Source organism: Ochotona curzoniae, unplaced genomic scaffold, assembly GCF_017591425.1.
Source record: "Ochotona curzoniae isolate NIBS_2020 unplaced genomic scaffold, NIBS_Ocur_1.0 contig_1071, whole genome shotgun sequence".
Classification (NCBI taxonomy): Eukaryota; Metazoa; Chordata; class Mammalia; order Lagomorpha; family Ochotonidae; genus Ochotona; species Ochotona curzoniae.
Genome location: NW_024464939.1, coordinates 8,040,653 through 8,063,501, shown reverse-complemented (window position 1 = coordinate 8,063,501; position 22,849 = coordinate 8,040,653). Strand labels below are relative to the sequence as shown.

General features: G+C 36.3%; 1 protein-coding gene across 16 annotated transcripts in view; it reads left to right on the top strand.

Annotated features, from left to right (window-relative positions):
- RALYL (RALY RNA binding protein like) overlaps window positions 1-22,277 on the top strand; it is a 632,446-nt gene extending 610,169 nt beyond the window's left edge. For all 16 annotated transcript variants that reach the window (XM_040993810.1, XM_040993900.1, XM_040993924.1 and 13 more), the window contains one exon: window positions 21,306-22,277. In XM_040993810.1, coding sequence (XP_040849744.1) covers window positions 21,306-21,323 — 18 coding nt within the window. In that variant the 3' untranslated portion in view covers window positions 21,324-22,277. The remainder of the gene's footprint in view (window positions 1-21,305) is intronic.
- The last annotated feature ends 572 nt before the right edge of the window (window positions 22,278-22,849 follow it).

Sequence of the window (22,849 nt, the reverse complement as noted above, 5' to 3'; positions counted from 1 at the left end):
TGCAGAAAATAATTTCCATTTGTCCTTAAAAATTATAGATTCAAATTTACCAATTTTGCATTCAAAGAAGGTTATTTGGAGTTTAGCTCAGATGCACAATATTTTTAGGTTATTTGACCATAATCATTGAATCTCTGAGGCTCACTTTTACATTTATCTGAGGTATTCAAAGTAATTGAGAAAATTAACTAAACTCATCTTTATAAAACTTTGCTGTGGGACATGGAGAAAGGGTTTTGGTGTAGTTACAACGATAACACTTGGGATGCCTATAATCCACACCCCAGTACCTAAAGTTGCAGGCCTGGATCTGATTTCAGAACCTCTAATGTGCTGCCCAAGGGGAACCAGATGATGGGGGTCTCTGCCAACCAGATGAGAAACATATTGAAGGTCTGGCTATCAGCCTTTGGATGAAGAATCTCTCTGTGCTGGGGTTTTGGGGGTGTGTAATTGCTGCCTAGGGACACCCATTGATAAGGCCACTGTACCAAAATAGATAAGGAATATTCGTTATTCCTTATTGGGTGACCTGAGGGTCACCCAATGACAGGGCCATTGTAGTTGTAGGTAAGTGTTGGGACTGAGACCTGGTGGTTTGAAGGGGAGAGACCTGAAGATCTGTATAGGTCAGACTCATGAACCAGTCCACATAGGAGTTCTCAGTTGGGCTTGTTAGAATGGAAATTTGCTGAACACACAGCAGTCCAAGTGAAAAACGGGGTTGGGGATCTGTCTAGCAGGACTAGATCCTAGTACCTGGTTAAATGTAAGAACAGGGGATGGATCACATTAGGCAGGGCCATGGCACTAACCAGCATGCAAGAGAACGAGGTCCAGGGGTAGATTTTGTAGGGAATATATGGACCAAATCCTATAGAAATGTAAGTTCCGCTGGTTAGCTCAAGGGTTGGGGTGGGATGGGCTGAGCTAGGTGTGGTCATGCAACCTGCCAATATTCAAGGGTATGGGGTCTGAGAATAGTCTGTGCAGATCCAGGCTGCAGCATCTGCATGTGTATCCTAAAACAGGGTGTGGGGTAGGATGGGCCTCAACATTCATCAGCTCATACTAGACCAAGACAGAGGGTGAAGCTAAGCCTGGCAAGGCTCTAGCATCCACTAGCACATGTGAGATCTGGGTCTGGGAGTAGACAGAGTGGGGGAACTTGGGAAATTCTCCTATGGGGTTATAGCTCCCACTGCGAGCACTTGGTCCAGGCCTGGGGGTGGGGCAGGCTAGGCAAGGTAACTCCAATTGTTAGCAAATATGTTGGTTGGTTTTAGAAGGGGGCAGACTGGGCAGGGCCAATCAAACCTTAGTAGACTGGCAAGTACAGAAACCAGGCTGGAGTACAGATTATTCCCTGCCAAAGCATCCAAAAGCAAAGGCTAAGAATGGAGGGACTATGTCAGAACAACCATTGGCACATGCAGTATCTATCGCTGGGATTAGGCCTGGTTTGGAGAGCTAAGTGATGCCCAACAGAATTGTGAGTCCCACTAGTGAGTGCAAGAGCAGGCATTGGGGGCTGCAAACAGATCTAGACATAGCTGCAGTGTCCCTTGGCACAAGTGTGGACTGAGTCTGGAGTGAACCAAACAAGCCTAGACTCCAGTACCCACTGGTGCTCATGAGAACCAGGATAGGTGTTGGACAGGCTGGACTAGGTCTGCTGAACCATATGTGAGCTGACTGGATGTGGACCAGGTTTAGCTGGGCTGTAGCTCCAAACAATAAGAAACAGAAAGGGTAAAGCCAGTCAGGAATGGCCACTGTTCCTACTAGGATATGAGGTAGAACTAGGTAGGGCTGGCCCCTGGACACACTGATGGGTGTGAGATCTGGCACTGGGAGAGGTTCTGATGGAGGAGCTTGGCAACCCATCTTTTGGGATACCATCTCGGCAGGTGAGTGCAAGAACCATGATGGGAAGCATCCCAGACCAGGCCAGGTAATGGTACCCACCAGTATACATTCGGTACAGGTCAGGGGAAAACCAGGCTGGGCCAGTTCATATCACCCACTGGAGAATCTGAGCACCAGAATGGAGTGTGGGTCAACTTGAGTTGGGCCACAACAAAAGCCAGATCACATGAGCGCCAGGACTGGGGACCAACTGGGCTGGGCTAGGCTGTAGCCCCCACCAGTGTGAGCTGGAGCTGAGAGTGGGCCTGGCCTACTCAGGCTACAGCATCCACAGGCAAATGTTTAGGTGAAGCAGGCCATGCCAGACTGAGTTGCAGTATCCAACCAGCACATGTGAGATACAGGGGGCAGGAGCAAGCCCGGTAGGGGGACTGCATGAAGCACCCCTGCTGGACCACCAATCCCACTGGTGAGTGTGAGCTGGGATTAGGGGTAGACCAGGCCGGGCAGGGTTACAACACCTAGTGACCTCATGTGAGCTGGATCAAGGGAAAGTCAGGCTGGGTTGATTCTTTCTGCTGGTGTGAGCATAAGTCAGACTGGGTGTAGGTTGGTTTGGCTCTGCTGCAGCATCAGCTAGCAGATGCTGGCCTGGGGTAGGAGGTGCAAATTCTATCAAGTTGAACTGCAGAACAGCTGGAGAGCGCAAGATCCGGAGTTGGAATAAGCCCAGTCGGGAAACCGTGGGTACGTCCCTCTTGGGTTGCCACTCAAACTGGTGAGCATGGGAACCAGGAGTGGGGCAGACATGACTAGACAGAGCAGTACCTGCTAGCATGTGTGTGGACTGGATAGTGGGGCTGGTTGGATTAAACTAGGCTTCAACGCCTATTGACATATATGAGAGCTGAATGGGACTTAAAACATAATCTTTAACCTGAAAAACACTCTGTATAATAAACTCAATGACTCACAAAAGATGAATGATATGATACTTAAATACAATCCCTAGTAGAAGTAGATATGAATATGAACACATGGAAAGTGTTGTTGATCATCACTAATTGACTAGTGCTTTGCAATGCGTAGCTTTAGGAAATCGATATTAAAATAAACCAGATTAAAATTGTTATCAAATGTTCATCTTTGCACAGTCTTGTAAGAAGCAAAATATAGTTTAAATAATGTAAATAGCAAAAATAAAGTTTTATTTCTACAAAAAAATTCCAAATGAAAATAATTGACTCATTGCCCAGCAATTACAGATTTGCTGCATTTGAATTTTAAGAGATTGTTTTAGCTAGAATTACCTCAAGTTTATGGAAAAATGCAAAGACTACAAATTGCATTGATTAAAGGACATTTTAAAAATAATACTGTAACTGTGAAAATACACTTACAGCCATGAAATTTTAATCGTACTTAAAGCCTTCCTCTTTTGTGTCGCTGCCGTCTTCACTGTGCCATCTTATGATCCTACTCCATCTTACATTCTTACGATTTTTGCCCACCTATTTTTAAAAGGATGATGGTGTGCCAGTAAAGACTTCAGACATGAATCTCTGCTCTTTGAAAAACTAAGTGTACGATACAGTATTATGAACTCTATCACGCTCACAGTAAGTCTCTAGAACTTGTTAACTTACTTAACTGATAGGCAGTTCCACCATTTCTCTCTCACATTGGTTCCCAACAACTGCCATTCCATACTGGTCCTGCAAACTTGATCATTTTAACCATTTCATTCAGTGTTTGTCCTTCTGTGCCTGGCTTTATTTAATAGCATCAAAATTCATCCATCTTGTTGAGTCTAACAAAATGTGTTACATGAAATAATTTTCTGTTGAATGCATATAACTACATTTTTTAACCCACTCATCTTGGTAGATAATGTTTCCATGTCTTAGAGATTGTTGAGTTGTGCTGTAATGAAAATTTGAGTGCCAATATCTTTTTGAGACTGCAATTTTCATTCTTCTAGAAAAATAATTGTTTATGAAATTACTGGTTCATACGACAAATCTTTTTTTTTTTTTGCTTTTTGGAAACTATATTGTTTTTTGCAATGACTGCACCATTTTCCATTTGTTCAATGGAATGCAAGGAATTGAAATCATCTGTCTTTGTATTCAAGGAAAGCACACAGAAGTAATTCCTTTAATTCATAAAACAACCTACTTTGTATCCCTCCACAATAATTATATATTTCTTAAATTCTAGTACTAACATTATACAAATGCTAGTTTAAAAAATAATTATTTCATTTTTCAAGACCCATATAATGGTAACATTTTCTATTTCCTTTTATCCTGAATTAAAACACACCAGGATATTTGGTTATGCTATTTTTTTATTCTAAATCTAAAACATTATGAATAAAGCAAAAGTTTTATATAGAAATAACAGAAACTATTGCTTACATATATTTGGCAATTTATTTATTCATGTAGAGTTTTAGATAAAGCACACACAAATTTCATAACCCAATTTCATTACATTGTATTTGCTGAACTGATCAATTTATTTTTCAGGAAAGAGTTAACTATGCATGCTACACATGCTACAGGCCTGCTTCTTATTTATTTATTTATTTAGTTGGCCAAGAGATTGTGGAATTTCGTGGCCAATGACCCCAATCACCAAATAATAAGAATTTTTCTTTTTTAAATGCTCCAAATACAAGTGATCCACTTTCTTTATCTAGTTTTTTAATGCTGGAGGATGATAAACCTTGAGACTTCTAAAAGCAAAATCAAATAAATTAATAGATGCTCCTTTGAATTGTAACAGAGCAAGAAATTTGTACTTGAGCAAGTTAGGAAAGTCATTAAAAAGCAGTATTTTGTATGGAAACTAGTGTTATATCTGCTCAAGCTACACTGACTCATATAACCTTCCTTCTGTGAAGGAAGAAATGCGAACAAGTATTAAAGTTTTTCATTAAATTAGAAATTGGATGTCAGGAAAAGCCTAACACTTACTGTCCCCAGTTTTATTCTGAGCCTTTTGCAGGATCGTGGTAGAAAAGAGACTCTAAATGATGTTGCCCTTTTATAATCCTTGCCTGTATTTTAGAGGTTAGTCCCTAAAAAAATAAACTTTCTTGGAATAGCACAAATATTTAATCCAAGCAACATTTGAGTTGCAAAGGAGCAGCCCTCAGTTCACCCTTTGGCACCACTGGCTTTCATTGCCAAAAATCCTCGACTCTGCCCGGGTGACTCCTTGTCACTCAAAGTTGTGCTGCACTATATGGTTCACTCAATCAAAGGACCGTCCCTCATAAACCTTTGCCGACTTCAGAATGCTTCTGATTATAGAAAAATCACATGCTCCAGGGAGGTCTATGATAAAATGAAAATTCGGAGGTTTGGAAACCTGATAAGAATTTTAATCAGCTGGAACCTAAAAAGTATTCAGGATGCCTCATGTGAGCTGGTTATTTTATATCTTGCCACATTTGAGGGAATGCATTTTAATAATGTTGAGTAATATTTCCTAAAAAAGAACCCTTCCTAGCCTGTGGTCTGCTGGGAATACATTTATATCTGCTGCTTAAAGCTGCATGAATGGAAGATGTTTGCAATAATTTTGGAACTTCATCATCTCAAAATATGAGGAGAAAAGCTTATCTTGAAAAGCACAGAAATCTGAGAAAATGGGATGTGAGCATTCTCACACACACACACGCACACACGCACACACACGGGAGACTGAGAAAGATTTTTTCTCATTCCAAGTTCAGAATAACAGAGGAAAACGAGACAATACATTTTATCTTCTGTCTTCCAAAAGTAATGCTAAATATTTATATATTATCATACTCATTGCCAAAAATAGCACCAGCAGTGGTATTTTAAAATAACTGAAGTTACAAATGTTAAATAAATTTCTGAAAATCATATTGCTCATAAAAGTTAGGTCGATGATTAAACCAGGATCTGTCACATTCCAATGTCCTACACCCTTGTGATTTTTTGTCTTATCTGTACAGTATTAGCAGCATCATTTCCTTAATTTTAAGTAAAATAACTTGTTTGATTTCTTCTTGAAATTAACTTATGTCTAACACAAATTTAGTACATCCTAAAAGCCAAAAAATGAGAGTCCATTTTATAAGAAATTAATATGCTTAAAATAAATTCAATAAAAAAATAAATTTTCTCAAAATTACATTGGTATTTTTATGTGATAAAAACTCTCTCTCTCTCCCACCTTCTGTCTCTAAAAAGTAGTAATAGAGAATTGTGAGATGTAACACAAACTTTCTCATTAATTTAATAATGACTGGAAAAAATTTAAGAAAAGTCATTGCATATTGACACCTTCCAGTTGTATCTATTTATAGGGTACCAAGTAATCTTATGCTACATGTACACAATATGGAAGGATTACTTAAGACAACTAAAATATCTGGGAACTTAAACATTTATTTACTTTAATTATGAAAGCATTTGAAATTCACCCACTTAGCAATTTTGAAATATGCAACATCACGGTTGTTAACTTTAATCACTATGCTAAGAGATCTCAAAAAAACTTACTTCTCTTGTCTGAAATTATGTGCTTTATTCCCTCTACCATCTAGCTTCTTATAAATAACATCCCCCTCTCTGCTTCCATGTTCAGCCATGTGAGGCTCCACATACAAATGAGGATTCACACTGTGAGATTTATTCATGTTGTAACAAATTATGGGATTTCCCTTTCATTTGGCTTCAGTATTCCATTGTGTGTATTTACTACACTGTTCCTTCTTCATTCACAAGTTGATGGACACAGGTAGATCTCCTTGATGGACACCAGCAGCTTCCAAAACTTCATATGTACAAATAACACTGCAATGAAGTGGGAGGGCACAAATCCCTAAGACATGAATCATCGTCACCATCTTTAATGCAACTTCCCTGACAACCTGGGACACCCTGGCAGTTTGTGCAGTGCACTAGGAAATACGGAGCCCAAATGCGCTAGCTTGACCTCAGGTCTGATGAGGTGATCCTCCCATAATCATCTTCCCTGTACAATTTTCTGCTTGAAGTTGGCAGGAACTCTACATGCAATTGATTTGCTAGATCCTATTAGAAAAATACACTCTATTTTTTGGCTATGATGCCTCATGCTATATTTTAAACTATGATAACTTAACAATTGCTAAAAATTAGAACATTTTCACAAAGCCCTGAGACTCTCAGGAAGCAGTGACACTCTGGGTCTCTCCCTGGAGGGACCGAAGACTCTCACTTATCACATTAATATAATGCCTTACATCAAAAGAAATCCATTTTTATGACACTTGAGATTATAATCATAAACCATGATGGAACCTGAAATTGCATATTGAAATTCTGAGCATTGCATGATTCTGTTTGTAATACTACAGTTGAAAAATAATTTTAAACAAATGAAAAATGAGACTAAAAAATATAACAATAAAATGAAGATTTCTTCCACTTTTTTCATGAAACTCTTAGACTGTAAGTCAACATACCTGAAGTGAATCATCTAATATCAACAAAGTACCTAAACTACAATTATACCATAATTAAGTACAACAGTTGATGTCCTTTGCTATCATACGTAAATGAAACACCTTTCATTTCTCAAGACAAAAGAAATTATTCTGAATGATTTAAAATTTTAATGGATCAAATGTTTTAAAAAGTTTATGAATTCTGCATGGAATTAGTAATTTTTACTAAAAGTAACTTTAAAATGCTCTTTTTGAAAAGGAAAAAGCATAGTTTCTCACTTCAATACTTTATACCTCATTCATCCGAAATGTACTTTATGCCAAAGAGAATAAATTTATTTAAAATATATTTAACATCATCTGTTTTATCAAGAATGTTTTAACTTCTGCTAAAAGGAAGAAAATATTAACATAAGCAGAAGTAGCTTAAATTGAAGGATACTTATATGACAAGTAATGATTGTGACACCAAGCCTAATAATTTGTAAATTTTACTCAAAATGTTAAATTTTCAAATGATTTCAGATACCACTTTCAGTTTCTAACCTTGTAGCCATATTTCATGTTCATGTGCACTAATGCTAAGCAGTGTCAATTGTTCGCTTTTTTTTTTTTTTTTTTTTTTGGAGCATCAGCATCAATTTTGAGCCATCTTTGTAAACTAAAGAGAGTAAATATATTTGAAAGCAAACTGGGCAAGGAAAGATTGTATGTAATCAGTTTCTTTCCTAAATAAGCTGTACTACTTTCTTCTGATATATAAAGTAAAAAAAAAAAAAAAGTTAATCCTTTGTATATCTCCAATGAGTTTAATCAGTGAGACAAATGAACTTTGAAATAAACGTTAGTTTTATTGGCTGGTATATATTAGCAGTTAGAAAAAATGTCAGACAAAAAGCAGTTTTTTCCTAGTAGAGTCTCACAACGTAACACAGTTCTGTGACCAGAAATGTAGATTTGTCCCTACACAGCATTCAGTTTTTCTACAGTGGACATGAGCTGTGTGCCCTCTAACTCAGCATAATTCACACTGATATTAGTGTCTGAATCTACGGTTAAAGGGTCACTACCACAACACTGCCCCCATTTTAGACACCCATCATGGGGAACAAGACTTGGGTGTTTGTTTGTTTTAGATGATGTTCATATATTTGATCAGGCTGGGAAGGATCAAGCGTTAGGAAAAAGCGGATGTGATTATTGAATCAAAATTTTCTATTTCTTCTTCCTATATCTGGAAGAAGGGCAGAGATAAGGGGAGAAACCTCCTAACCATCCCAGTACCCAAGGATCGGGAACGGCCACCTGATGTCAACCCAGGGTTCCGATGTGGTGTACACTCCAAGGGTTCTGTCCCAGTGGTTTTAATAGCTCTGAAATGCTGTCAGTCACAGATCGAAGAATAAGGAAATCCTTCCAATGTCCATTGGCTGACATAGTCCACTTACAGTCTCCTTTTGACCACATTTTTGCTGTCATCATTTGGCTGGAGTAGTTGTCAATTTGTTCTGTTCTCCTTCCTCTGCTATAGTAGCAGATATCCTCTGCAGGCCTCTGTGGACTGCCACATCCTCTATGTTCATCATGGTCTGCCATCCAATACTCCATCCTTTCCACTGAGGAGGACCAGTTCTTGCAGGTGGGCCCAAGGACCCAGTCCAGGTGACCTGACACCATCAGAACCTCTTATCCCCTAGGGTTCACAGACCCAGCACCTAGTACCCATTCATATCTCCGGACCTTGAGCCTGCCACCCACAGAGCTCACGTGTCCCAAGTCTTGACCTTTTTTTTTTTTTAACTTCTGTAGTAGTCCTTGTCCTTTCTTTCCATTCATGGAACTCAAGAGAAATGCTTTACATGTGTTGGCTTATTTTGATCCATGTTATAAAGGGCAAACATGAAATCTTGCAGTAAATGGGAAATTCCATGAGTTTTAGTAGCTTTTTTTTAAAACAAATGACAAATATTGTACCCAAACATGTTACTATTTCCTTGATAGCTCAAGAAACTTCTATAATATTCTGTGGAATCTGTGCTAAGAACTGTGACTAATGCCAAAAATATATATCACTGATTACATGGAAGGAAATCCAATGGATAGAAATCCAATTCCAAAGGCATTGTCCATCACACCTTAAAGAGAAGAATACATTGTTGCAGACTTTCACTACAGAGCACCTATTTTTTGACTTTTTAAAGTCAAATATTTACTTGCTGGGGCCCTCAAGTAACAGCAAGATAATTTTATCTCAATTTGGATTTATTTTGTCATTTTCAGTAAGATCTTAGAAAAGTGAATTTCTTTCCTTATGCCTGATTTCTCTTCCTTAAGATGTTTGAGAAAAGCAATAGAAATAATACATAGTTACAGATGTAAATACAGATGAAACAGAGAAAACATATACTTATACATATACATGTACATATATATATACATATACATGATGTTTTATGTTCTGCCGAAGTTTTCATGCAACAAAGAATGACAAGCATAGCTAATGCGACAGGTAAACACAGTGTCCTTCCTCTTCAATACACCACACTATCCAGTGATCATGGGTAAGCAGCAAGCCAAAATTAAATCCTAATGAGCAGATGCTGTTGAAGATTTCTGTGCAGGCCCATAAATTGTTGCTAACTAGAGAATTTGATCACAAAGAATAAATCTATTCAAATAATTTATTTCCCGATTTGGGAACATACATCACCACAATGAAACTTCTAAGAAATAATTCAACTTCTATTTATTGAATTAAAATTACCCAAGGCTGAATTTATCTTGATGCATATAAATAGAACATAATCAGTTTTTTTCTAAATTTGTAGACATTACATAAGCAGAGATTTCTTGAATCAGATCCCAAAGGCACGACATAAAGTGAGGAGGCAAACCAGCAAAATGTGAGAAAATATTTGCAAACTATGCATATGATAAAGGATTAATGCCAGAACTTATAAAGAACTCAAGAAACCCAATAGCAATAAAACAAATAATTCAGTTATGAAATAGGCAAAAAAACAAGCAATTTTTCAAAGAATGAAATATAGATGTTAAAAAGACATGCAAGAAACTCTCAAGATCACTATCTATTACAAAAATTCAAACAGAAAACCTAGAGATTTCTGTTCATCCCAAATGGACAAGCCTTCACTCAAAAATTAAACACTGGTGAGAATGGATACACTATTGAATGGAATACAAGATATACAACTGTTATGGGAGACAGAGTGGGGATCCTCCATACGAGTCAGCCATCCCATACCTGGGAATTTACCCAAAGGAAATACAATCAACAGTGGAGAGTCTCCATAATTGAATGAAGAAAGTAGAAGAAAGACTCTCAGAATTGGAAGATATTTCTTGTCACAACAGAGAAATAATCAAATATCTAGAAGCAGAGCTTTCTGTAAGCTAAAAAAAATTCATTCAAGAATGAAGAGACATGATTACAAACACAAATATAGGAGTTATGGCAAGTTCCAGAAGGCACAGAAAGAGAAGCTGTGTTTAAAAATGTGCTTAATGAAGCAATGAGAGAAAAGTTTCCTAATCTGGAGAGAGAATTGAGAAAAACATACAAAAGGGCACAGAACTCCCAAAAGAGTTGACCAAAACAGGCCTTCACCATGACACATGATTATCAAGCTCTCTTCAATCTAACATAGAAAAAGATCCTTAAATAAGTTTGTGAAAAATTAAACTGACCTATAGAGGAATGTCAATTACATTCACAGCTGCCCTCTCAGAGAAATCTGTAGGCCAGAAGAGAATGGAGTGGCATATTCCAGATTATAAAAGAAAAATAAAATTGCTCCCCCAGAATAATGTGTCCAGCAAAGCTTTCCTTTGTCTTTGAAAATGAAATAAAATTCTTCCACAGTAAAGAAATGTTAAAAGAATATACCTCTTCCAGAACTGCCCTACAAATGATGCCAAAACATGTTCTCTTGACAGAGAAGAGGAATGGCATCCACCAAAGCCAAAGGTAAATGTGAAGAACATCCCAATAAAATAACAACAGAAGACTAAATCACACAACAAATAACCCATTGATAAAATGACAGGATCAAATTACCACCTACTCATACTAGCCCTGATTGTAAAAGTCTTAAACCCATCATTCAAGCATCATAGATTAGTAGACTGAATTTTTTAAAAATTCATTTGTTGCCTACAGGAGACACATATCACCAACAAAGATCAGCAGAATCTGTATCCCATGAATATTGATGTTTTGGTCTTATTTTCATTTCTTCAAAACCATGTTTTCTTCATATTAAATTCTTCACTGACTCCTGGATCATGCAATGGCATCATTCTCTTCAAGAAGTTTCTTAATTTTTGTTTCTTCAGTGACACATAAGTCATTCAGTAGCATTTTATTTAACTTCATGGAATTGTAAGTTTCTATTTTTATTCCTGTTGCTGATTTTGTTTTGTGGCTTTTCATTTAAGAGGATATATAGTAACTGTGTAATTGAGATTATCATATTCAGATGTGAAGATACAATGCAGTAGTCATTTCTGCTTCCAGACCAAAGATGGACTCCCAATGAAAATGTTAAATATATCTTGACAATAGGATGCTGGTCTCCTGCCATTGTCCATGTTCACAATGATGGACATATGATTGCTTATTAAGAACTATACTATTATAATAATAGAGGTGAAATCAGTGGAGAGGTGAAAGGAGATTTAGGGAAGGGGAAAAGGGAAATCCCAGAGCATATGGAACTGTATCATAAAATAATAATAATAAATAGAGAAAATTAACCCATGTACAACTCTTAAAAAAAAAAGAAGAAAAATGCACAAAGTAACTTTCTTTCAATGTGTTTTTATTGGAAAACCTAGTTTATGAAGAGAAGATTACACCGAAAAATTTTACAACCACTGGTTTACTCTCCAGATGACCACGAACTGGAGCTGAGCCAATCCAAAGCCAGAAATCATGAGGTTCTTTTGGGTTTCCCACAGAATGCAGGGTCCGAAGGCTTTGGGTCATCCTCTACTGCTTTCCCAGTCCATAAGCAAGGAGCTGGTTGAAAATGGAACAGCCAGAAGTAAAATGAGTGCTCTTATGAGACACTGGCTCTGGCAGTCAGAGGATTGACCTGTTAACTTAATATACAGGACCCAGATAGCAAGTTTTTGATTAAAATTATTATTTTTTATTTTCTCAACGCAGGACCCAAAGAAAAATTCATAAAACGTTAAGGTGGCAGTTTAAGTGCAAACCATGTGTTTCCAGTAAATCTGTTCATCCTTCTATGAGAACACCTGTTCTAAAATTATAAATGTGCCCAACCTGCATTCTTATTTCATTTCTTCGCTCAATCCCCAACTTGCTTCCTTCTTTTATTTTTCCCTTCAATTGAAGAAAACAGAATATCAGTTAACTGATTTAAAGACTTATTCCCCAAATATAAGGATTAATGACTAATAAGAGCATGACTTTTGCCTCAAAATTTGTTTTAGTGGTTTATAATGGAAATCAAATGAGAATAAAATAGCATGTATATATTTGTAAATTTCTATACACTATTTTAAATGTTGTCAGGGTGCTTGTGACCCAAGTCCAAAAGCTTCTACCAATTCCAGATTCTATGAACCCAAGCCCATCTCTAGCTGGGGTGAATTACTGGACATTTAGTTAAATAATTTCAGATGCCTCAGATTTTAAGATACCTTGCTGTTTGCCTTGGTTTAATCTTATTATCTAAAACTTATTCTAATAACTAGATATTATTTTATTCCTGAGAACAAAGTCCCCAAATAAATGAATGAAATACTCACTCATCATGTCCTTGCCTTATTGTTCTAATATCAACCCAACTCCCCCAGAAGATGGTCCCTTTCCTATTTTTTCATCATCTTAGAAAATTCTATCTGAACCACACTTCATAGCTGGGATCCTCCTGATGCATTCTTACCTTTGAAATTCTGCTTAGCACTCTAGCATATTATCAAATTCTGTAGTTTTGGCTTAATGCCTCATTCAGTCATTTAGCCGAATTAGACAGAACCTAATAAATCATTTTCTGACTACAAGTGGAGCACAAAGTCTGTATCCCTTGAGACAAGAACTAAAGCTACACACTCATTAGCCGTGAAATCTGTGCATGCTACTCTGCTCTGGTTAGGAAATTTCTCTGCAACCTATATCACTTGCTTAACCACACTGCCACTCAGTGTCTATGATGCTTTTTAAGTTATAATACAGAGGACAGACATGACTCCTGATAGCATTACAGGATATCATTATTCTTGTAACAAATTTGAGAGAAAATACATAACTGATTCTCATTGGTTTGAGACTTTTGATTTCAATTAGATGAAATATACTCTATAAACACAAATGGTCTGAGGCTACATGTAAAAGCTATCACTGCACTAGAGTTCTGCTGAAAGAAGCAATAAAGTGATCAACACTTAAAACAAGTTGTTTTCTGATCACCCAATTGTCCATATTCCAAACAAATATGCATGAAGGATGTGGTATTTTTCATTGAAATTTTATGTTGGTTAGTTATTTTCTATTCATTAAAAACCATATTACGTTGGGTTTTCGATTCATTAAAAACTGTATTGTGTTGAGCATGGTACAATAGCCTATTGGCTAAATCCTCACCTTGCATGTGCAAGGATCCCACATGGGTGCCAGTTCATATCCCAGATCTCCACTTCCCATCCTGCCCCTTGTTTATGACCTTGGAGGAGGGTGGAGGATGGCACACCAATGTGTGAGACCCAACGTGGGAGAAACAGAGGAGGCTCCTGGCTCCTGGCTTCAGGTCAACTTAACTCCAGCCATTTCAGCTGCTTGGGGAGTAAATCAGCAGATGGAGGGTGTTTCTCTTTGTCTCTTCTTCTCTCTTGAAATCTGCCTTTCCAATAAAAATGAATAAATACTTGGAAAAAAAACTATATAGTGTCTGTAAGTCACTTCCATGCATTTGAAGTAAAACACAAACTATAAAAAAGTTTGGCAGTCATTTTGTGAAGAGTAAGTGAAGCATTCTAATATTGCTTGTTTTCCTTATTTTTATACTGTTTTCCAATAATGTGTTTTATATATATATATATACTATATAGTATTCTATATAATGTAATATATATAACATTCCTGAAGTTTGTTATATATTTTAATATATTTTTATACTTATACCATTTTCCTATATATATTTTATATATTTTATATATATATATTTTTATACTTATACTGTTTTCCAATAATGTTATATATATATACTATATAGTATACTATATAATGTAATATATATAACATTCCTAAAGTTTGTTATATATATATATATATAAGATATATACAAGATATATATATATATCTTCCTGAAGAGAAAACAATTCCTGATTAGAGAAAACAATTTAGTATACAGTACCTCTGTGATACTACAGAACATGACAAATTTTCTTAGTCTTTATTTTCCATTTGACTGTTGAACAACCAAGTCCATTGATTTGGATATGTTTTATCTTCTCTGGTTTAAGTCCTCTTGTCCTTTGGTTGTATTATTCCATAAGTGTCATGAGATAAAAAGAAGAAGACAAAGACCCAAGAATTATTTGATAGAACAATATATTTAATTATATTCCTATAACAAGTTCTACAAATACTCTATCTGCAATATCATCACATTAATAATTTACTTCTGTGAATGGTGTACTTTGTTATTGTCTTAATCAAGATATAGGGGCAGCTGACAGAAGACTGAAAAATTAAGAGTAAGAGGAGGTCGATAAATAAGTAAATAAATAAATAAAATATGGAAGGGAAACAGGAACAAAAGCAGCGACAATGACCATCTAGCATGTCCAGAAGACCATTTCCTTACGGACAAATATCTTGCCAAGAATCACTGTAATTGATGTCAAGATTAACTCAGTTTAAATAAACTTGAAATACTTAGAAGAAATTAAATGAAAGAGTTGGGTGTGTGAAACAGCAGTTTGGTCACTGCTGCAGATACCTGTTTCTCTATTTCATAGTCTCTATTTGGTCCATGTCCTGGCTCCTCCACTTTCAACCAATTTTCTGCTAATGCGCACTCTGAGAAGCAGAAGGTACTACCTGGTATTTGGCCCCCATCCACCCACATGAGAGACTTGCATGGAATTCCTGGCTCCAGGTTTCAGCCTGGCCCAACCTAGGCTACGGTGGGCATTTGGGGAATAGACCAGTGTATTAAAGATCTCTTGTTTTCTCTCTCTCTCCCTCTCCCTTTTCCCCTCCCTCTCATTTACACTTTTTCTAACCCTGTCTCTGTATCTCTCTGCCTTTCCAATAAAATGAAAATAAATTTCAAAATGAAAGTAGAAAAAGGAATCTTTTTCTGAAACCAAACAGAGGTCCTCCAAATAATTACCCAAGCTAATGAGTTATGTTATAGCCCCAGAAATGCTAACAAGGACTTATATGGGTCTCAGTATTTTCATCTGTAGCAAGAGAGCGTTACATGACTTCTGAAATCTTACTGCTCAGTGTCAATGAAATCCTACATGTTTTGTCAGATATCACTGCTTCTTATATGAAAGATTTTGAAATGTGTGTATTGTTTTTTTTTTATTAATTGCATTATATTATGTGACATAGTTTTACAGGTACTGAGATTTCCCCCACCCCTTCCCAAACCCTCCCCCCATGGTGGATTCCTCCACCTTGTTGCATAACCACAGTTAAATGTGTGTATTGTTAAAACCAGAAGACATACAAGGATTCATTATGACTCTCACAGCCCAGAAACTCTGAGATTAGGCTTATAAATCCCTAAAAAGTTACTCACAGCATTCCCAGAGTGTAAGAGCCCTCAGCCAAAAGCAAATATGGACCAGTATGGAATAGGCTGGCATACTTCAACTATTCAGTTGATCAACCTGCAGTTGAGAACGATAAGAGCTTACAATGAAACCCATAACAAAAGAAGAGGCTAGCCTTATAGTTTCTGGCCATTTTCTTCCTATGAACTTATAATGAGATGTTTTGGGGGAGATCAGGGATTTAGACAGAGGCTCTGTCTTCAGCCTAACGTAACTCCAGCTATGGCAGGCATTAGGGATCTGAACCAGCAGATGGAAAAATCTTTCTTTCTGTCTATCTATCTATCTATCTATCTATCTATCCACCACCTTCCCATCTAAATAGCTTTCTGTTGCTCTACCTTTAAAATGAATAAAAATACACAAGTAAAAAAGAAATTGATCAACTGGGAAATGTGATCAATGGTGACAACAAGTATAGATAACTACTTTTTATAAGACTACATTTCTATAAAATGTTTAGTGCCCTATACCGTTCACATAATTTCTTTGACCATTTTTTTCTTTTACAGATACCTCTTTTTAAGTTACCTAGATTTCTATGACTTCATTATAGCTATATCAATTAGAAAAATTATTATTACAAGCATTTCTGATACTGATAAGATCACAAAATTTCTTTAAAAGCAGTTTTGACAAAACTGTAAATAAGGTTTATTTATTCCACATATTGCAATATCTACTTTATTTCAAATATACTAATGTACAAAATTTAAAATTAAGTAGGCTTATGCTGTAGATCAATCACATCTTTTTCATCATTGTCAAGTAGAAGTAAATTGCTTCATTTAATACAATCCTGGCCCATCTGAGTGGCTCTGTTTGTTGTTTTCCAGAAATGAGAGAGATTGAGAGTTGAAATAGCATTCACCATCAGGAGAATTTGTTTTAAAAGCATCCAAGCTACGTACAGGCAGTAGACAAATTATCCACTATTCAAGAGGGGAGCACAATTAGTTTCACATTGTACTAAACCGATGGGTTTTGAACATGATTTCCTTACTCGAGGAAATGGCGGTGAGGATGTCATTGCTCATTCTGTCGCTCCCGGGGCTTTGGAAGCCCAGGAGCAAGGCCTTGCTCAGACTGGGAGCTCTATGAAAGCTTTGTGCGTATATACTGACAATGTTTGCAGATAAAGAGAACTATATTCATGACTTGTATAAATACAGCTAATAATAGATACTTCACAATAGTGAATTAATTAAGCTTCTTTGTGTTACACCAATGATGGGCAAATGCTTTGAAGCATTATGACAAAAAATAAGACTTTTCTTCTTTCCAAGATAATTACTTTAATATAACCATTTACAATTAAGGAACAAAAGAAGTGGTAAAAATAAACCATAGTAGGGGAGATGGAGAAGGCAAAAATATTTGGTACTTTTCCTTCTAATAAAATGCATAATTCCATCTTTTCAGATATGCAGAATGAGGGAAGAATATACTAAATTAATGCCATCTGTCATGATCTAACCTGGAGAAATGCGATGATTAGTAAATTGCATGCACAGCTTTTGCAGCACTGACAACATTTTCCATTTGTAATAAGAATGCAATCAACAGAGCCTTGCAGGAATAGTACTGTCACAACCCCTTAAACAGCTTTATTTCCTTCTTTGTACTATCAATCAAGTATCAAAAACTCCAGCACTTTCAGTGGCAAGCTAAAGGTTTTAATCTCATTTCTTGAGTTTCCCATTGTTGTCTATGTTCATAACAGCTGTGTACAAACATTCCTTACAACAACCAAAAAATTGCACACATTTTACATAGAAAGTGTAAAGACTGACACTTTTTGTGCACATAAATGTAGACAAATGTATTTAAGGAACCCATGTAAATAATGTTTTCATCCTTAAAAATGCATATGAGGGGGCCTGGCACTGTAACCTAGCAGTTAAAAGTCCTCACTTTGCAAGCTGGGATCTCATATGGACACCAGTTCTAATCCCAGCAGTCTCATTTCCCATCCAGCTCCCTGCCTGTGGCCTGGGAAAACAGTCAAGCTGGCCCAAAGCCTTGGGACCCTGCACCTGTGGGAGACTTGGAGGAGGCTCCTAGCCTCTAGTTTCCGATTGGCTCAGTTCCAGCCATTGCGACTGTTTGGGGAGTGAATCATTGGACAGAAGATTTTCCTCTTTGTCTCTCCTCCTCTCTGAACATCTGACTTTCCAACAAAAATAAATAAAATCTTTTTAAAAATGAATATGGGGCCCGGTGCAGTGACCTGGCGGCTAAAGTCCTTACCTTGAATGTGCTGGGATCCCATATGGGTGCCAGTTCTAATCCCATCAGCCCCACTTCCCATCCAACTCCCTGCTTGTGGCCAGGGAAGGCAGTCAAGGACAGCCCAAAGCCTTGGGACCTTGCACCCGTGTGGGAGACCCGGAACAGCTCCTGGCTCCTGGCTTCAGAACAGCACAGCCCCAGCCATGGCTGTCACTTGGGGAGTGAATCATTGGATGGAAAATCTTTCTCTCCTCCTCTCTGTATATTTGACATTGCAATAAAAAATAAAACAAACCTCTAAAAAATTCTTTTAAAGAATGCATATGAGATAGGCATTTGGCCTAGAGCTAAGTTATCACTGAGAACTCAACCTCTTGTATCAGAGTGCCTGAGTTGGTGACCTTGCTCTGGCTCTTGAGGATGTGGACGCTGGAAGGCAACAATGATGGCTCAAAATATTGGGTTCGTAACACTCCTATGGGAGAAGAGCTAGACTGAGTTGCAGGCAGCTTGCTTTAGTTTGGCATAACCACAGTCGGTGCAGGCACTTGATGATTAAGCCAGAAATCTGTCTCTCAAACACATAATTAAACATATAGAAATAATTAAATGTTTCCAATTCACAATTGTTTGTAATCAGTATAAAGTATGAATTTAGCAAAGAAGAAAGCATGGAAGAGGAAAAGAACTAGGAATTGAGTAGAAAAGCAGAGAAGAAATGTACCTTTGCCTTACTCAAGGAAGTCTCCTTGGATTCTTTTAATTGTTAAAAAGAAAAAAAAAAAAGCTGCCCAGGAGATATACTTTGTTTGTTTTCAGTTAAGTGTGGTTTACTAACATTTTAAAAGCAAAATTGTTAGGACATTTAAAATCACGTTTATAAATATGCGATCTTTACAAAATACATCTCTCAGTCCTTTAGATAATGATTGCCCCAGATTAGTTAATTAAATGCATTCAAGTGTTGTAAATTAAATTTGAAAACTTAGTAAGACATATGACATCCTGTTTTTAAGTGCTTTATTTATCTGGTTTGATAAAATCAACCTGTGAATGATTTCTTAAAATCTAACAGATTGCAAGTGTCAATATCATTTTACTTAATGCTTTCTTAAATCTTCCCATCTTTCAACCTTACCATGACAAACACTGTAAGTTTTCAGCTCACAGATTTAAAATCCTGTTTCTTAATCAAATCTTAAAGTGTGTATGCTAAAGTGAAGCCATGTTCTCTTATTATAAAAATATTATTTCTGTGATCAGCATTCTTGTATTCATATTGTATTTCATTTCACATTTTCTTATACTGAACGGATATGTACTCAGTGAGAACAGTGACCTAGCATACTGACATTTTTAGATATATGTATTTGTGAGGGCAAAAGACCTACAAGTAGGAGTAGAAATTGCGAGCCAGGTTTGATGAATTTGTTTCCACTAGTGATGTAAGCCAGGCCTTAGGTCTGAGCATGTGGATATCCACTGCAGTTGTCACCATCCAGCTGCCACACTTACTGTTTTCATGCTCTCTATGTCATGGGTTTCAAAAAAAACTAAATTAAATTAAAGGGAAATGTAAGAGGAAAGCTTTAGCACAAGGTCAGGCTGCTTGATTTTCGTGTTACTTGTAAGAGATTACCAACTCTCATCCAACTAGGTACCTTGATACTGTATGTCTGATCATAATACATACCCATAGATTTTTTCCATCTAATTCTAAAAGCTTTGAATTTTATACAACAGCATTGGGTAGAAAATTATACTATCACAACTTCATATTCATACATACTTCTCAGTTTAGTATTCAACCAATTCAGTTTTCTCATATACTTCTGACTCACGGTTACACCATGAAGACTTTCATCACCCTTCCTAATTCTGGCTTTCTTCTTTTGCAACCATGACTGGGTAAACTTAGATGAGAATTGAATGGGCTTTATTCTCCAGTCCCAGAAGGTTAGTGCTTGTAAATCTACTGTTAAAGCTGTCTTGGAAGTAAAAAAAAAAAAAAAAAAAAAAGAAAAGAAAAAAAAAGTTTCTTGGAAGTGAAATTATTCTATGGTTATTCTTTAAAAGGACAGCAAATTAAAAGGACAGCAAAAAAACCGAACTGATACTTGTCTTTTTGGTCTGTCTTATTTCACTAAGAATAATGCTCTACAATTACATCCATTTTATTGTGAAAACTGTTTTCTCTGATCTGTCGTAACTGCTACATACACAGTACAAAAAAGCAATGTTTATGAACAAAATTGGTATTTTGAGATTTAATCATTGTTTTTAGCCTTTGTCTATGCCCTTGAGGAATAGTGGTTTTACTACACATTACTTGTTGAATTTTCTACTTATTACTTGTTGGAGAGCTAAGATTGCGACCATAAAGTAAATTGACAGTTTGTTACTATAATTATTAAAAGAAAAATCAGAAAGAAAAGAGGAGAGTTTTGGAGGGAGGAGAGAAGATAGGATGAGAAATATCATTACACTGTCAAAATTGCATATATGAAATAAGATGAAATTTCCCTTTATATAAATTAAAAAGAGGAAAGGGACAAAGAAGATTTATGGATGACTCAAATCTTTTTCCCTGGCCTCTAATAACATAAACTTCCCCTATGAACTGAATGTGAGTTCAAGTTAAAAAAAAAACATTCTCAATCTCAGGCAGTAAATTAGTTAAGCTAAAAACAAAATAGCAAGCTTCAAATGGCAATCATTTTAGGACTGCCTAGAACAAAAGATTTAATCTATCAACAAATATATTAATCCTAAAGATCTGATTTTTCTTTTACTCTTCTCCTGTATGCTTAGCCTTAATATCTTACTTGCTTGTTTGCATACTTTAATAATAACACACAAATCTCTGTATGTTAAAAATACATTTATGTTTCAGTTTCTACAGATAAAGTGATCTGAAGTAATGTACAAGGATACAGAAGCAGAAAAGAGAAACTGTGACAACCCTTGGAAATGTGAAAGGAGGTCTCCTAATGGACAACAGCATCTCTGTTCAGTTTATATCGAAGCCCAAACTAACAAAATGGACAGTATTGTTCAATTTTAGAAGTTCCATTTATTCTATGTTCTATGCGATATAATTGTCAGGTTTTTATGGTTTAAATTGTAAATGTGTTTTTCTCTCTTGCTAATTCTGTTTCCTTTTTGTAGTCTTAAAGTGTGAAGGACATTTATCAATGGTAGGGGAGACACTGTATACAAATGTATATTTGTAAAAGCTATTTTTATGATTAGCATGTTTCACTGTTGATCATATATAAATTCAGGTGATACTGCAATTCTATGTTAAAAGCTATTTCCAATGATGTCTTGTAAGAAAAAAATACACTGTATGCTAGTTTTTAATAATTTATTTTTAATTTATAGTTTAAAGTATCTCAGATCATAAGGATAAAGTACTTGGAAAAGTTATATTTCTGCCTTCTATAAGCACCCTTTTTATTATCAAAGAATGTGCACATTCAGATGTGATATAATAAAGGACTGATGGTTTGACTTATGAGTACATTGAGCATGCTCCACTCGAATGAACTGAAATGACCCAGTTATTACCTAACACTTCAGTCTGCATATGGCGTATCATGGACAGGTTTGAGTGCTTATGCAGAAAAGAGCTAGACTGGCAAGGAAAAGAAAATTAGTCTGTCTTTAGATCCAAAAGCTTCCATCAGTGCGTACATTACTTCATTCCACTTGCTCTTCCAGGAAACTTGCCATTCCCAAGCATTGCAAGTGTTTTCTGATGCTGTTAGCTACTGTCTTGTGCTGTGGAAATGGAGGAACCATCTTCACAGATCGTAGGAGAACTCAGCATATAATTTCTTAATAAAAACTGTTTCTTTTAAAAATGAAGCTAGAGTGTGCTTTTTCTTTCAGGTGTCCTAGCTTTTATATTCATCGTAAATTTGTTTTCAACCGCTGTGATGCAAATCAACACCTTCACTAGAGTGCATATCAGCATAACATGTTCCATCTGCCCTCCTCCTCATTGAGTGACTCACATTTTGGACTGTATCAATCTGCCATTGAAAAGAAAGCCCTGTGACTCTCAATCCTTGACAGAAAGTCACATTCCAGTTCACATTTCTGTATTTTTTCCTCTGAATACAAAATCTTTAAAAAGTATATATGCAGGATCAGAAACAAAATGATCTCATCAGGAGGTATTTATGCTGTGCCAGATTAAGTCTGTAGCTCAATGATTGCAAAGTTCTCACTAAAGAAGAGCGCAAACACATAAAACATCACCAAAACACTTACTGGGTTTGAGGTCTTCATCACTCAAAGAAAATTGAAGAGAATCTAAAATTACCATGACACGTTTTTCCTTAATTTTCTATAATAATTTTAAGATAACTTCTCTAGGTTCTCTGTCTTTTGAATATATGTTAATGAAAACCATACAATTTCCATCAACAA